Below are 13,167 nucleotides of genomic sequence, written 5' to 3'. Positions count from 1 at the left end.
AGGGCTGACTTCTGCAGCTCTGCACAGCAGCTGCGGATCTCAGTGCCACAACCCGAGCAGCAGAATGTCACGATGGCCAGCTTGGGGCTGCGGGCTGGAAGCCTTCAGGAATCTGTCAGAAATTACTGCTAGAAAAGCCAGCAGCAGTGAAACCAATTGCTGAGGTGTGATCTGTGCTGTCAGCTCCCATTGCTGCTGTTCAAAGAGCAGTTACCCACAGAAACTTACTGCAGATGGATCGGGTCAGAAACAACCAGAGGGACTGGAAAACCATGGTCTGTCTGTTGCAGCTCACCAGCTTCCTAACACAACACTTGTTTGTTGTCCTTTTGTCTTTCTGTGACAGCACTCTGGAACTGCTCTGCCCTGAGCAGCTTTCTGTGCACCCCACTGCTGTGCACGAGGGATCTGGAGCTGTTAAGACATCTCTCCCCTTGGAGGGCAGGCGACTTAAAGCCACACCACCAAGAGCTCCTTGCACTAAATTATCCACGTTCACCCATTTTGTGAGACACCACCTCTCTCCCAGCCCTGCATTACCTCTTATTGCCACAGTCCTTCCAAAATCAGCATCAATCCTTTTCCATCGACATGCACACGCTTGCATGGCTTGCTAACACACTGACACCTCCCAGGATTAATGCAAAAAGGGAAAGAATGGAAGCTAAGATAAATGGCTGAACTTGAAGGTTAAACTCTTCCCAGTTAGCACTGCAGCATTCTGTTACTCAAACACACCATTGCTGATGGTGACAGTTAGTGTCATCCACACCACAGTTTCAGCTACCAGAAGCCAAGCCTCAGTGCCTTCCTGTGGAAAGAGAAGCCTGTTTTATCAATCTCAGCATCCAGCAGCCACCCACAGCTTATTTCTGGAGCTTTCCAGCCAGGTGAAAAACAGGGGGAAGAGCCTGAGTTAGTTTGGAGAAGTTACTGAGAAAATGCAGACAGACAACAGGCAGAGGCTGCTGTAAATGCTCACCAGATCTGATCAACACGTTCAGTGTCCCTGCAAGGAGGGAAGGAAGAGCTCAGAGGGAACAGCAACAGAAGCAAACTGGCAATGAAGGAAGCTGGGTACTTTTATCCTGCTCACGTTGGAAATGTGCTTCTAAGCCACTCTCACCCTCAGACGGGCAGGTGAGCAGACTCACCAGTGCTTTGTAACAATGCACGCAAGGCAAATGCTTGGTTTTCCTGTCAGCTGGGATGGCAGCCCTTCCTGCTCTCTACCAACGAGAGCTCACATGGACGGCCTGGCCAACCCACATCAGGCATTGGAAAGCACAGAACAAAGACACCAAAGGAATCCTGTAACAGGACTCCAGACCCTGCATCCATCTCAGCTCCTCGTGGTGCTGGAGGTGTTCAGCTCCCCAGAGTCCAGGCCTGCAAAACTGCGATGTGGGAGCAAAGTGGGAGCAGCCCTAGGGGAGCCACGGGCAGGGAGACGGTGATGGATGGGGGCACTTCACCACAGGTACCACAAGAGACACACAGAAGTGTTCTCTGAACTCCTATAGAACCCCTCAGATGTGTGTAAGGACGCTTAGCAATTACATCTGCACACACAGTGGACATGAAACTTGAAAAAAAATCCATCTCGTTCAATTCCTCATTCATTCTTCCCTGGTTTGTTTATCTTCACAAGAATTTTAAGTGAAGCAAAGTTCAGAGGGGGCTCAGGATGCTTTCAATTCTTCACTACTTCAAAAAGCACCAAAGCATCAAAACGTGGTAGCTGCCATTTATTTCAATGACAGTTTTCGTGATCATTTTCTCATAGCCAGAAATCAGGAATAGGGATTTAACAGAAATGAAACTAAGACAGAATTTCAGATTTCCAAACCATCCAATCCAAAGGCCCCTACTGAGTGCAAAGGAGACACACGACTATTTTTTAAGTTATTTTCATCACCTTAAGCTAAAGAGCCAGCTGTCTCCAAATCCAGCTCGAGAGAAAACGCTGGGATCCACCTGGGCCAGGGCTAACAGATACCCAGCGTGGCTCCTCATGCACAGATGCAGCGAGCTGGAGCCCAACAGGAGCTGCTCTGTTGCCTCAGAGCCCTTGGCTCCTGCAGGAGCTCCCACTCCTACCCCGACACCCATCCTTCACTAAGGAACTTCGAGGCAAAACGGAGCCCTTCCCGGCCTAAGAGCAGAGGGAAGATCCGGGTGCTGGCCTGGCCCCCATCCCTCCCTGCTGCTCAGATACCTGCAGTGGTGCTTCCTGCTGGCGAGCCAGAAGGTGCTGTCGCAGCCATAGCAGTGAGCGGCCAGGTGGTCGGGGAGCCATCGTGTCACCTGCAAGGGGGAGAAGACAAACCTGTCAGGTTAGCAGCCATCACACCTCAGCTCCCACGGCCCAAGCAAAGCCTGTTCCATTTAAAAGCAGAAACTCAGCGTTCGCAACACTGACAGAGACCGAAACTTCCCCCCTGAGACCTGACTGCTGAGCTGCCCTCAGGCAAACAAAGGAAGTCATGAAGTCCAGCTCCCTGCTGCTCCCTGTGCCCTAGAGGCGCCCAGGCTGTGAGGCTTCCCCACGCTCCCTCAGCTCAGCCCCGGCTCCACCACGTGCCCACAGACAGCAGCGGGTTCACAGACACGGAGCTCAGGGCAGGAGGTGAGCGAAACGTCGTGGCACACGAGCACAGCGTGTGGATAATCTGAGTGAGATGAACGGCCCCTCCTACCAGAACAGTGAGTGATCTGAAGGGATTCAGTCTGTACCTCTGTGTCCTGTTTGTCCACCTGCTCCCAGCTGGCTTCAGAGAAAATCTCTGTGCTGCAGTGAGACAAGCAGTTCTGATCCAGATTGCTTTCCGAGTCGGGTATAGAAGTCTGTTGGCAAACAAACACAGCTGAACAGAACCATCCCGTCATCCTACTTCCACACAGATCAAAGGCGGCCAGCTGTGGGGAGCAGTGGGGAGGAGCCTCCTGCTGAGGAAGAGCAGGCTGTGTGTGCATGGCAAGGGAGGTGCCAACACCCGCCAGCTCCCCGTGTGACAGCGCAGGCAAACCAGCACCAAGTGGGACGAAATGGAGCAAGCTGAAGCAGTTTGTGAGAGGTGAGCTGCAAACAAGAGGAAATCCACCAGGTCGGCTTTTGGCCCTCTGATGTGAGCTAGAGTGGATTTCAAATCCGCTTTCTCCAGTGCTAGCATAGAGTCCTGACAACACTTGGAGCGAGAAAACAAGAAGCTGCTATCTGTGGCTCCAATTTCATGGCTGTGTTTCTTTCCCAAGGCTTTCATTTTCAAAATAAATACTGGTGGTGCATACATGCCCTGCTGTCTGAAAAAGATCTGGAAAACACATGCAGAATCACTCATGGGAAAGCCAGCACCTGAGCCACGTGGACGGGGAATAACGCTGCCTTACGACAGCCTGGGCTGGCAGCACTGCAGTTTAACTGGCTTAAATAAAACTATGGGGAAAAAAATCTTACATATTTTTGTGCCTGAGAACCTCTGGATTTACAGAGATGGTCCTCTACTGCCAGATGAGGCAAGAACAGAAAGCAGAGATCAGGTTGTAAAACAAGTGACACCAGAAGACATCCCAGCCCCACACTTGGCTGGAGAAGGCCCTTACACAGCGCAGTGCAACAAACTGCGCCAAAGCATCACGTCCATCAAGGAATCAAAGCCACATCCAACCTCAGAGAGACCCAGCTGAGATGGATGCTCAGGAGGAGCTCTGGGTGCTGTTCTCTCTGACATAACTGCATTTTTCTCAACAGGTGTCCTGGGACTGTCCAGCACCTCTGCCGCTTCTGCACAACAGGAAACTAAATAGGCTCAAGTTGGAAAGCTCTTCCAAACCTTCCCTCTCCCAGTCTTGGAGGCACATAAAGCAAATTAAACGCGTACGTAGGAAATGTTTCTTGAGTACTGCACCAACCTGGGAACTCCAGGCCAACACTGTGTGAACGCACCTAAAGACTCTCCTGCATGTCCTCACCTCCCTTCTTGTGCCCCCTGCCTCCTCCTCCTGTGTCCTCACAGCTCTCCCTTCTTTTCTTTTACCTCGCTTCCAATTCTTGGCTTTGAGCAAACAGAGCAACCACTGCTGCACCTTTCCAACCCTCTGCATGCAAAGCACTGAGGGATAAGAGCTGCGTTCCTGCCCCAGTGAACGACACTGATGTCCTTAGGAAAATGTCCTTCCCACGAATGAAAACAAAAGCACAGCACGTGGGTTTTCGGAGTGAAGCCAATGCAGTATGCCCAGCTAGATGCAAATACACTGAAACATGCTGCTTGAAGCAACCCTCTGCTATTTTCTTGGTCAAGCTGAAACACAGTGGAACCATTCATCATCAGTAATGCTGCTCAGCAAGCACTCTGATTACCTGCTCGCTCCTCAGAAAGACCTCAAGGGTTTTACAAAACCCTGTCGGGCCACACCAATCCCTGCCTGCCAACAAGGGGAGATGCACACAAGCAGCCCGCAGTGCCAGCAGCGCCCAGCCCCCACCTCACTCACCACCTCGTCTCCGTAATCGCCGTTGAGACGCAGGGAGCTGTTCAGGAACTGGCTCTCCAGCCGGCTTTTCAGCTCCTGGAGCTGCTTCTTCAAGGTCTCCACCTCCTGCTGATGCCCAGTCTCAATCTGGCGCAGGCGCTGCTGGATGACATCGCTGTAGACGGGCATCCCGTCGTCATCCAGGTGGCTCCTGGCAGGTTGGTCTGGGCTGCCGGCCGCCTGCTGCTTCCCGAGATGAGCCATCATCCATTTCTGGTGCAGGTTCCTGAAGTGAAACTGCGCAGAGCCGCAGCTCGCAGCCGAGACCTGCCGGCTCAGAGAGATCTTCATCCTGCCGTCCTCCCCGTTCACACAGTGCCCGTTTGTCGCCTGGTATTTCTGCACCACGCCGAGCCCTGCAGGCTTCTCCGCCGTCCTGTTCTCGGGCTCCAGCTCTCCATTGCACACCACCTCGTCTTTACATTCACCTAAAGGCAAGGCACAAGGGGAAGGCATCGGGATGCGCGCGCTGCCCCTGCCAGCAGTCCTGTGCACTTTTGTGCCCAGTTTCTGAAGCTCTAGCACGCTCTCCCCCTCCAGCCTGTTTTCAATAAGTTGCAAAAGCTCGTCAGCACTGTTGTCCATCAGATGGGCTCTGTGGCACGGATCCTTGGGAATCAGCTCTTGCTTGGCTTCATTCTCAGTTAAGGTCTCTGTAGAACTCTCGATGTTGGATGTTCTCACCTCCTGCAGGCTCGTCAGAGGGAACAGAAGGCCGGCATGTGATACGCTGTGCAGGCTCTCTCCCTCTCCTTCAGGCTTGCCCACACCTTCCTCCACATTCTTCTGAGTGTCTCTATTTACAAAGCTCTCCAAAGGAACAGTCTGCAGTCCTTTCACCTGAGGTAACTTCTGGATAGTGTTACTGAGATCAGCGTGCTCCTCCTGGCGTCCTTTAAGCTCACAAGCACCTTGTGCAAGCGGACATGGATTGTTCATTGCCACACCTTTGTCCTCAGCCTTTTCACACAGTTCACTGACATAGCCGTGTAGATTTTCAGTTCTCTTCTCCACATGCAAGGCAATCTCATCCCCTTTACCTGCAGTCTCTAGGCTGCCCCTCGAGTGCTCCTCCACACCGACCTCCTCTTTAGTGGCCTCCTGCAAAATGTTCTCCATCTGCCCCTCCGCCACGCCGGCTGCTACGGAGAGCTCCGCTCCCATCAGAGCTCTGCCCTGCTTGCTCAGGCCATCCCCATCAAACGGATCCTCCCCAGGGTTCCCAAGGCTGCTCAGCTCCAGGGACCTGCGGTGCTCCTGCCACTTCTCATTCAGGCTGGGGTCGCTGCTGCGCCGGTTGGTCGTAGGCACGCTGCTGTCACAGGCTGTCGTCAGATTGTCAAAGGATCTTGTCTTTGGTAACCTGCACAAGCAATCAGAATGACAAATGACAAATCAGGGTGGGGTTTTTTTGTTGCTGTTTTTTCTTTTTTGTAAGTTCAGATACTGTGGCTTAAAACCTCCCCTCCACAAGTGGGACGCCTGCGCAGCATTATCCAGAGCACATCTGGACCATCTGTAGGGAAAAGCTGCTTCAGAACTTTGCTGTTTGCCTGTAGGAAAATCTGTTGAATCAGACTTCAAACATCCCCAGATCCCTTTACCACAAAGCACAGATGCTCACAGTCTGGTCACACCTCCTAATTAACGTGTGCACAGAATCACTTCACAAAAAAAACAAAACCCCACAAAGCAAAGAAAGTTATGCAACAGGAAAAGAACTGAAATTCAAGTCAGCCAAATAAAAGCTTATATCCACCAAAGCCAGGCAATGCCCACAGCTCAACTCATTTCCTAATCTCTCAGATTCCATACATTTGTTATGCTCTGACCTCTGAAACTTAACAGCTTTCAAACCTGAAACAAGGAAAGACTGCTTTGGGTCAGTGAGTCAAACAGCCCACAAACACGCCTGTGAGAAACACTTCCCTCCCACAAGTATTCTCCTCTTAATATCCCACAATATTCCTTATTGATCTTACTTTACAGGATGGGATTTCTGAGCTCTAGGCTCACCTGCCCAGGGGCTGATCTTCAGGGCTAGAGCCTGGAACAGGGTATGGGGCACAGGTGTCATCAGCAGGCGTAGAGGGGGAAGAACAGGGCAGGTAAACAGCACTCCAGAGCATTAAGTTACGCACATGGCACACTGGGTACAGCACCTGAGAGAGAAAAACACACACAGTTGTTCAGAAATTGCAACTGCTTGCTGCCAGGGTGTAAAAATGTGTTCAGAGCTGATTGGGTTGTTGTTCAGATTTGCAGCTGGGAGGCTGTGTCAGATCTCGAGACAGTTCAGAAGGCCTGAGAGCAGCTACGGCACTTTTAATCAGCTACACTTGGATACGTAATGATCTTCTCTTTCAGAGGGAGCTTGAGGCCTAACAGTGCTGGCTTCCAACTTCCCGTGAATGAATTCCTGCCACGTGCACTGTGTGAATCCACACCTCAATAATGCTGCTGGGCAAGCTGAAGCACAGAGGAATTCAGCAGCCCATAGCAGAGCGTTCCTGTGCTTGGTATGACAGCGTGCCACACGAGAGCTGAACTCACAGCCTCTTTCTAGGGCTCCAATTCATCAAAGCTAAGCCCGTCTTTAAAGGAAGCACTCACATGTGAAAAATTAAGTACATGTAGAAATACTTCTGCTGAACAGGCAGCCTGCTCTTGAAAGGGATCCCTTGACTGTGCAACATGCTTTCTGTTATGTCTGCATTCAAGAACGCCTTGAGTCTCTCTATCAATTTCACTGTTTTTGCAAGCAGCTTCCTTTAGGAAAAGCAGGGAGCAGCACAGAGCAGCCAGGGGGTTCAGAGGGAGGATGTGGGGCAGCTCAGTTTGAGGACTGCTGCCTCTTAACGACCACGGTTTTAGAACAGATGTGCCCACATCACTGAGGCACCTTTTCAACACGGAAGTAAAACAAGGAAGAAACGAATACAAGATAGGAAATTAGTAAAACTCTAAGAACACACACAGTTTATCCGAGTTAGTTTAGTATGGTGAGCCATTTACCAAGAGCACGGCCCAAGCCACCTAGACCCCACGTGCAGTGCAGCAGGTGAAGGCAGCCCAGGGCCACAGCAGCTCTCTGGCTGCACTGCCTGAGCTGCAGGTGCTGAGCTCCTCCTGGCTAAGCTCACTGCTGTGCTCAGGGGGCACTCAATGCACCCACAGCTCCAGAAGCCCTCACGATCTGTTTTTATCTGCAGTGCCTCATGCTTTCAGCCATCACAGCCACTGCTAATGGCAACGCCAGGCTGGGAAGTCTTGAAAGGCTCCCTGTGATGCTGCCTGTCACCATGACAGATGGATCTGCACACAGACTGAGCACAGGCTGCAGGTGTGGTGTCCAGAGGAGACGGGCAGAGACAGAGGGCTGACGTGAATACTGAATTCATCCTTTCATAGCAAATGCAGACAAATTCTTCCCTGCTAAGCCAAGTTTTAATTTTCCTCTTAAGGAACAACCATAAGCTGCATCCTTCACATGGAAAACCACGGCACAGTCCTTACAGCTGGGTTTGTGGTGTCTATGTTTCATTACCAAAAGCATTTAAATATTTATAAGAGCCTTTGCTACCCTTGTCACCGTGATCTCTGATGACTGGCTGTTTACATGCCATGCCTACCACAGTGCAGCTCCAAATCCCTTCCATCCAATACAAAAGAAGGTACTGCAACCCTTCCTGGATGGGAAGCTTCAGTGAGCCAGAGTGAAAATGTGAAAGTATTACAAGAAACACAAATATGCCAAATGATTCTAGTTACATTTTCTGCATCTACATTAAATCTAAACAGTGTCTGGGTTTGTTTGTCATTTCATGACACTCCTCTGACACGGCTTTGTTCTCTCTGTCAAACACAGAAATGTTAGTAACAAAATATGTTTCCAGCACAGAGAAATTTCTGAGGCTGCACCTGACATTCCTCAAATACAAGCAGACCTGAGGCAGGACCTGAAACGTAAAACTGAACAGAGCATCCAGTTGTAAATATTGAAGAGGAGAGCTGAGGTGTTTCCAGAAGGGTGCACTGTCCCTGCACTGCACTCGTGGAGAGTGACCTGCCATGTCCACTGCTACAGGCTGGGTGTTTGTTCACTGTGGGCCACACTGCTGAGAGCATCGGATTGAGAGTCCCTGAGAGACAGAGCCTCATGAGAGGGTAAGAAAGGATACGTACAGATTCTGACTGGGAGGAGTAGAGCAGATTCTTGAAGGCTTTGTTTGCTGCCCGCAGCAAAGACCAGACAGAACAGGTCCGTTCCTGAGTGTGTTTTTCTCCTCTTTCTTTCGCATTGTTGCACAGGAATGTACCAAAGAGGCAAGAGTAGGTGTGCTGCACCAATTTGACCTGCAGAGACCAACGCAGATACGGTCATATGGCAGAAGACATCAGCTTAATGCAAGAATGCTTCAGAAAAAAGAAACCTTTCCTTCACAGGGCAGTGCATTCTCTTCCCAAAGACTTTCCCAAAGATTTGATATATCAAATAAACCTGGAATTTTCTGTGTGTCTCCTTATGAGTTAATTGCAAAAGGATTTACATACAGAGGCATCTTTTAAAAACTCAAGGAAAAATTGCAAAATATAAAGACAAGCAGTGGTTCATATTCATTATAAAAGTGTTGCTAATTTGAAACTCACAGACCTGAAGGAGAAGTTATAAAACATTACTGCAGCAGCACAAAGACAAAGAATGGTGGGAATAAGTGTTAATCTGTGTCAGTAGAGATGTGCACAGCATACATCCTAACCATTATTCACTCCACACTGTGCTCAACGCCTGACCAAGCTGCTTAACGAGCCTACCTTTAAGTGCCTGAACAACCCCAACAGCCCCAGTGGCTGTGCACAAACAGACTGGGGGTTTTGCTGTCAGGCAGTGGGGACATTAAGGGTAATGCTCACACACAGCTCCCATCGATTAGCAGTGAGCTAGGGGAGCCAGTTACAATCTGATGCATCCTATTTCACAACTGAGCCAAGCTGGGACTGCACATAAACTCAGTTACATGGCCGAGCTGGCAAGCAGGAATGCCAGTCATCTACAATCACAGCAACGGCTTTAAACCTGTGGATCAGACATTCCATAAAAGCCTTTGTTCCTCAGGTTACCAGCTCTGCAGGCAGCCCACCTCTCAGAGAGCCACACTCTGGCCTTAAAAACTGGCTTTGACAGTCCAGGCAAGTTTCTAATAAGAGAGCTCTCCCCCTCCAAAGGAAAGAAACACCGCTGGTACATCCTGTACATTTTCAGCAAGGGAAGAAAAATCGAATGGAGAGGTAAAGAGGAGTGCTTAGAAGAGTTATCTTCAGCATCCAAAGAGATCCAAGTCAAGGGAAGTTTATCTGCCAGTAAACAATTTTCTGTTGTGTGGACGTATTGCACTGAACTTATTTCAGCAACTCTTAAGTAGGATGATTAAATTCATACCGTTTGTTTCTTCCCTTCAAGTTTAAAAGAAGCCCTTAAGGGCCCTGCTTTTGTTTTAAGAGCGAACAAACCCCAGGCTCCACAACTATACAAGTATTTTTGTCTGCTGCATGAGGGCAGCTCTCCCCTGTCCTTTATCAGGCTGAAGGCATCCCGCCACAGACGGGTGGGAAAATCAGAAACCCCTCAGGGCTCTTCAGTGTGTGTGTACTGGGTTAGGAGCAGCCTATGAAACAGCAAGCTCTCAAGCCACAACTCACAAGGAATGCTTCGTTAAACTCGAAAGAGCAGGGGAACTGCCTCTGGAGCTGATGGACGCAGTCCAGCCACTGCAGAAACACCGGGCAGCGCTCGTTGAGGTCATCCGAATTCTCACCATGGCCACAGCGATCGGCAAACTTGTGGCCGAAATCCAGCCACTCCATCTCCACCAGCACCTGGAAACCCTGCACAGACACAAGCACAGATCAAAATTTCCCCTCTACTTCTTTCTTTCTCTCTCTTTTTAAGACGGTCTGATGCTCGCGGAGCTCATCTTATTGCTGTGTCCTCACTCCTGACTTCCCTTCAGAATCAGCCCCCATCACTTACCTTTTCTCCTTTATCCAGTACCTCTATTTTCTTAAGAGCTGCACAATGAAATTAGCACTGAAGTGAATTCCCAAGCTCACATGGACAGGAAAGGGAATAAGACAGACTACTAAGTCCTCTGGCTCACGAGGAAGCAGACCTTGACTTGAGAGCTATCTCAAGAGCAGGAACTTCAAATCTTGATTCAAACCCAGATAATGGTAACCTTCACTTGGATATAAAAGGAAATCTTAATGCTCTCCTTTGAAAACAAAGGAGAGATCTTTCTGTCAAAAAGAAAATTCACCACGACAAGATATTCACACTCACAGAGATTGCTTTCCTACATGTGTATCAAACGTAGCACAGCCATAAAGGTCAGATAAAGGTCTGATAAAAGTCAGACTGCACAGTTTCTCATGCAAACTCAAAGGGCAAAGCACATTCCAAAAGTGTCTAGTGAAGAACCTGGCTGTGACACCTAGTCTTACAGGACCTAAAATCTACCACGTTAGAAAGGTTTTGCTTCTAAGCGGAATGAGAAAGTGTAGATCACACTTCATTAAGCCAATGGTTGTAATTCAAAAGGAAAAAGAAAGCTGATAGCTGTAAAGCCTGAAAGTGACCATGATGAAATTCATTCTTCTGAACATTCCTTATTCTTGTGCACAGTTACAGTTCACGGCTCCTCTGATGCAGCAGTGGAAAGGCAGGCAGCAAAAAGGTGAGTGTAGAAGAACTTTTCAGTTTGAACAGGAAATGACAACTCTGAGGAGGGACTGGGAGGAGCTTCTGCACCAGAGACAGAGCAGAGTGTTTTGACCTGGTGGATGCTGACCTCTAGAACCAATGTGAAAAAGGGTCTGAGGAAGTCTCCACAACTTCCTCCAAAGGGCACTGCTACAGTTTCAGCTCCTTGTCCACATGTATCTGAGGGTTTAAACACCAGAGTACAGCACAGTGCACAGACACACACTTCTGTTCTAGACAACAAAGGCATCTTGCATGTGGGCTGACAGATGGAATCTAGCCATCACATATCCCACAGTGCTGAAAAGCCTTGGAAGAAAAAAATCAGGCTGAAAAAGCAACAGTGTTATAACTCAGTGACAAGGCATAATGAAAGAAACCAAACTGGAGAAATATGTAGCTAAGAAAACTGGAAAAGAGAACAGAGAAAGGCTTTGCATCAGCAGTTGGCTGAGAAACTGCAGCTGTGCCAGCAGCGCTCTGTATTGCATGTTCCTAAGCTAAATATGGGGAAAGGAACACCATGACAGGGCAGTTATTGCAAAGAGGAAAAACACAATCTGCTCTTGAAGTACAGACTATATTTACACCTGCATGTAACTGTATCTGCAGACTGCTGTTACTGAACTCCTGCTGGCTCCTGCGCTGCTTCTAGGTGAAAATTCTGTAATTACTTTTCAATACAAAATTCCTTGGAAAGGAAGCCAAACTCAGTCAATGTTCATCAGCAGATGGCTTACAAACCTCTGTGGTCCTGTAGTAGGGATCTAGCAGCAGTTTGGCCAGAGCCACGATCTGGGGGGTTCGGTCCCAGCCATCGGAGCAGTGCACCAAGACAGGTCGCTGGTCTCGGTCCACAGCATGAACCACAAGCAGTGCAGATTTCAGAAGCACAGACAAGTGCTGCAGCCATTTGGTGCTCTCCAGAGCTGACAGCCAACTGGAAGAAAACAAAGGAGGACAATCTTTGCTCTTTTAAAATGCTTCCAGGTTTGAATCTCTGATTTCATCAAATCAAAGCATAACCATCCTTAAATGTGTACTCTAATAAGCTGTGAATGTCACCACTGATTATTTTTCAGGTACATTTTGCTAAGACTTTCCCTGAACTGTAAGAAGCAAAGCCTTGCAGCCCACAATCAGGCTGCAGCAGTTGCCCAGATACGTGCACAGCAGATCACCAGCAGAGGCCATCATAAGCACCACTGGGTAATGGTTACTTCCAGCAGCCTGTGCTGATCCCCTTCTTCCCAATTCAGGTTGCACTGCAGTCCTGCTGTCGGTGGCAGACCTTGAGGCTCTGCCATGCTATCAGGACAACTGTGCTGTGCACAAGAGGTTTGGATCCTCTGAGCTGCCTCTGCCATCACGCACATCTCAGTCACTAACAGGCTTCCTGAGGTGTGCTGGAGGTACTCTGAGAATCACACAGCGTGGAGGTTTTCCTATCAGCTCAGTATGAATGGCCTTTCTGGATCTACTCTGACACCACGCATTACATTTAGCAACAAATTCAGAACAGGGAGGTGGCAGGGGGGACAGGACTGGTGCAGCTGCAGTGTCCTAATGAAGATCCAACCTCAGAAGCCTCTGAGCTGATGCACCACTAGAGCCTCATCATCCCATAGCACTGAAGGGCCACATTCCTTGAAAAGCCCCTACAAATGCATGAAGCATGTGGAAGAGCACGAGGATACTCTGAAAGAGGGGCAGGCTGCTAAGATCAAAGATCCAGGAAGCTCAGATTAGAGTAAGTGCTAGCACTCAGGAACCCATTTGAAAGGAATAAGATGCCAGGAATAAAATTCAGGGCTGAAATATAATATAATATAGTCTCATTTTCTAGATTTACTTCAGTGTAAATACTACAA

The 13,167-nt window shown here is 49.1% G+C and overlaps 1 protein-coding gene across 7 annotated transcripts in view; it reads right to left on the bottom strand.

The window, feature by feature from the left end:
• Positions 1–13,167, bottom strand: part of MTMR3 (myotubularin related protein 3) — a 73,844-nt gene that overhangs the window by 2,822 nt on the left and 57,855 nt on the right. For 3 of the 7 annotated variants that reach the window (XM_052689696.1, XM_052689694.1, XM_052689695.1), the window contains 8 exons: positions 12,041–12,236; positions 10,237–10,422; positions 8,722–8,892; positions 6,553–6,698; positions 4,498–5,899; positions 2,737–2,847; positions 2,219–2,307; positions 983–1,009 (listed from right to left, as the gene is read on the bottom strand). In XM_052689696.1, coding sequence (XP_052545656.1) covers positions 983–1,009; positions 2,219–2,307; positions 2,737–2,847; positions 4,498–5,899; positions 6,553–6,698; positions 8,722–8,892; positions 10,237–10,422; positions 12,041–12,236 — 2,328 coding nt within the window. Of the gene's footprint in view, positions 1–540; positions 1,010–2,218; positions 2,308–2,736; positions 2,848–4,497; positions 5,900–6,552; positions 6,699–8,721; positions 8,893–10,236; positions 10,423–12,040; positions 12,237–13,167 lie in introns of all 7 variants that reach the window. The other 4 variants (XR_008208295.1, XM_052689698.1, XM_052689697.1 and 1 more) reach the window with 4 other exon arrangements.

This window comes from Tympanuchus pallidicinctus, unplaced genomic scaffold (genome assembly GCF_026119805.1).
Source record: "Tympanuchus pallidicinctus isolate F22 unplaced genomic scaffold, pur_lepc_1.0 scaffold25, whole genome shotgun sequence".
In the NCBI taxonomy this organism is placed as follows: domain Eukaryota; kingdom Metazoa; phylum Chordata; class Aves; order Galliformes; family Phasianidae; genus Tympanuchus; species Tympanuchus pallidicinctus.
This window is presented reverse-complemented; position numbering and strand designations above follow the sequence as displayed.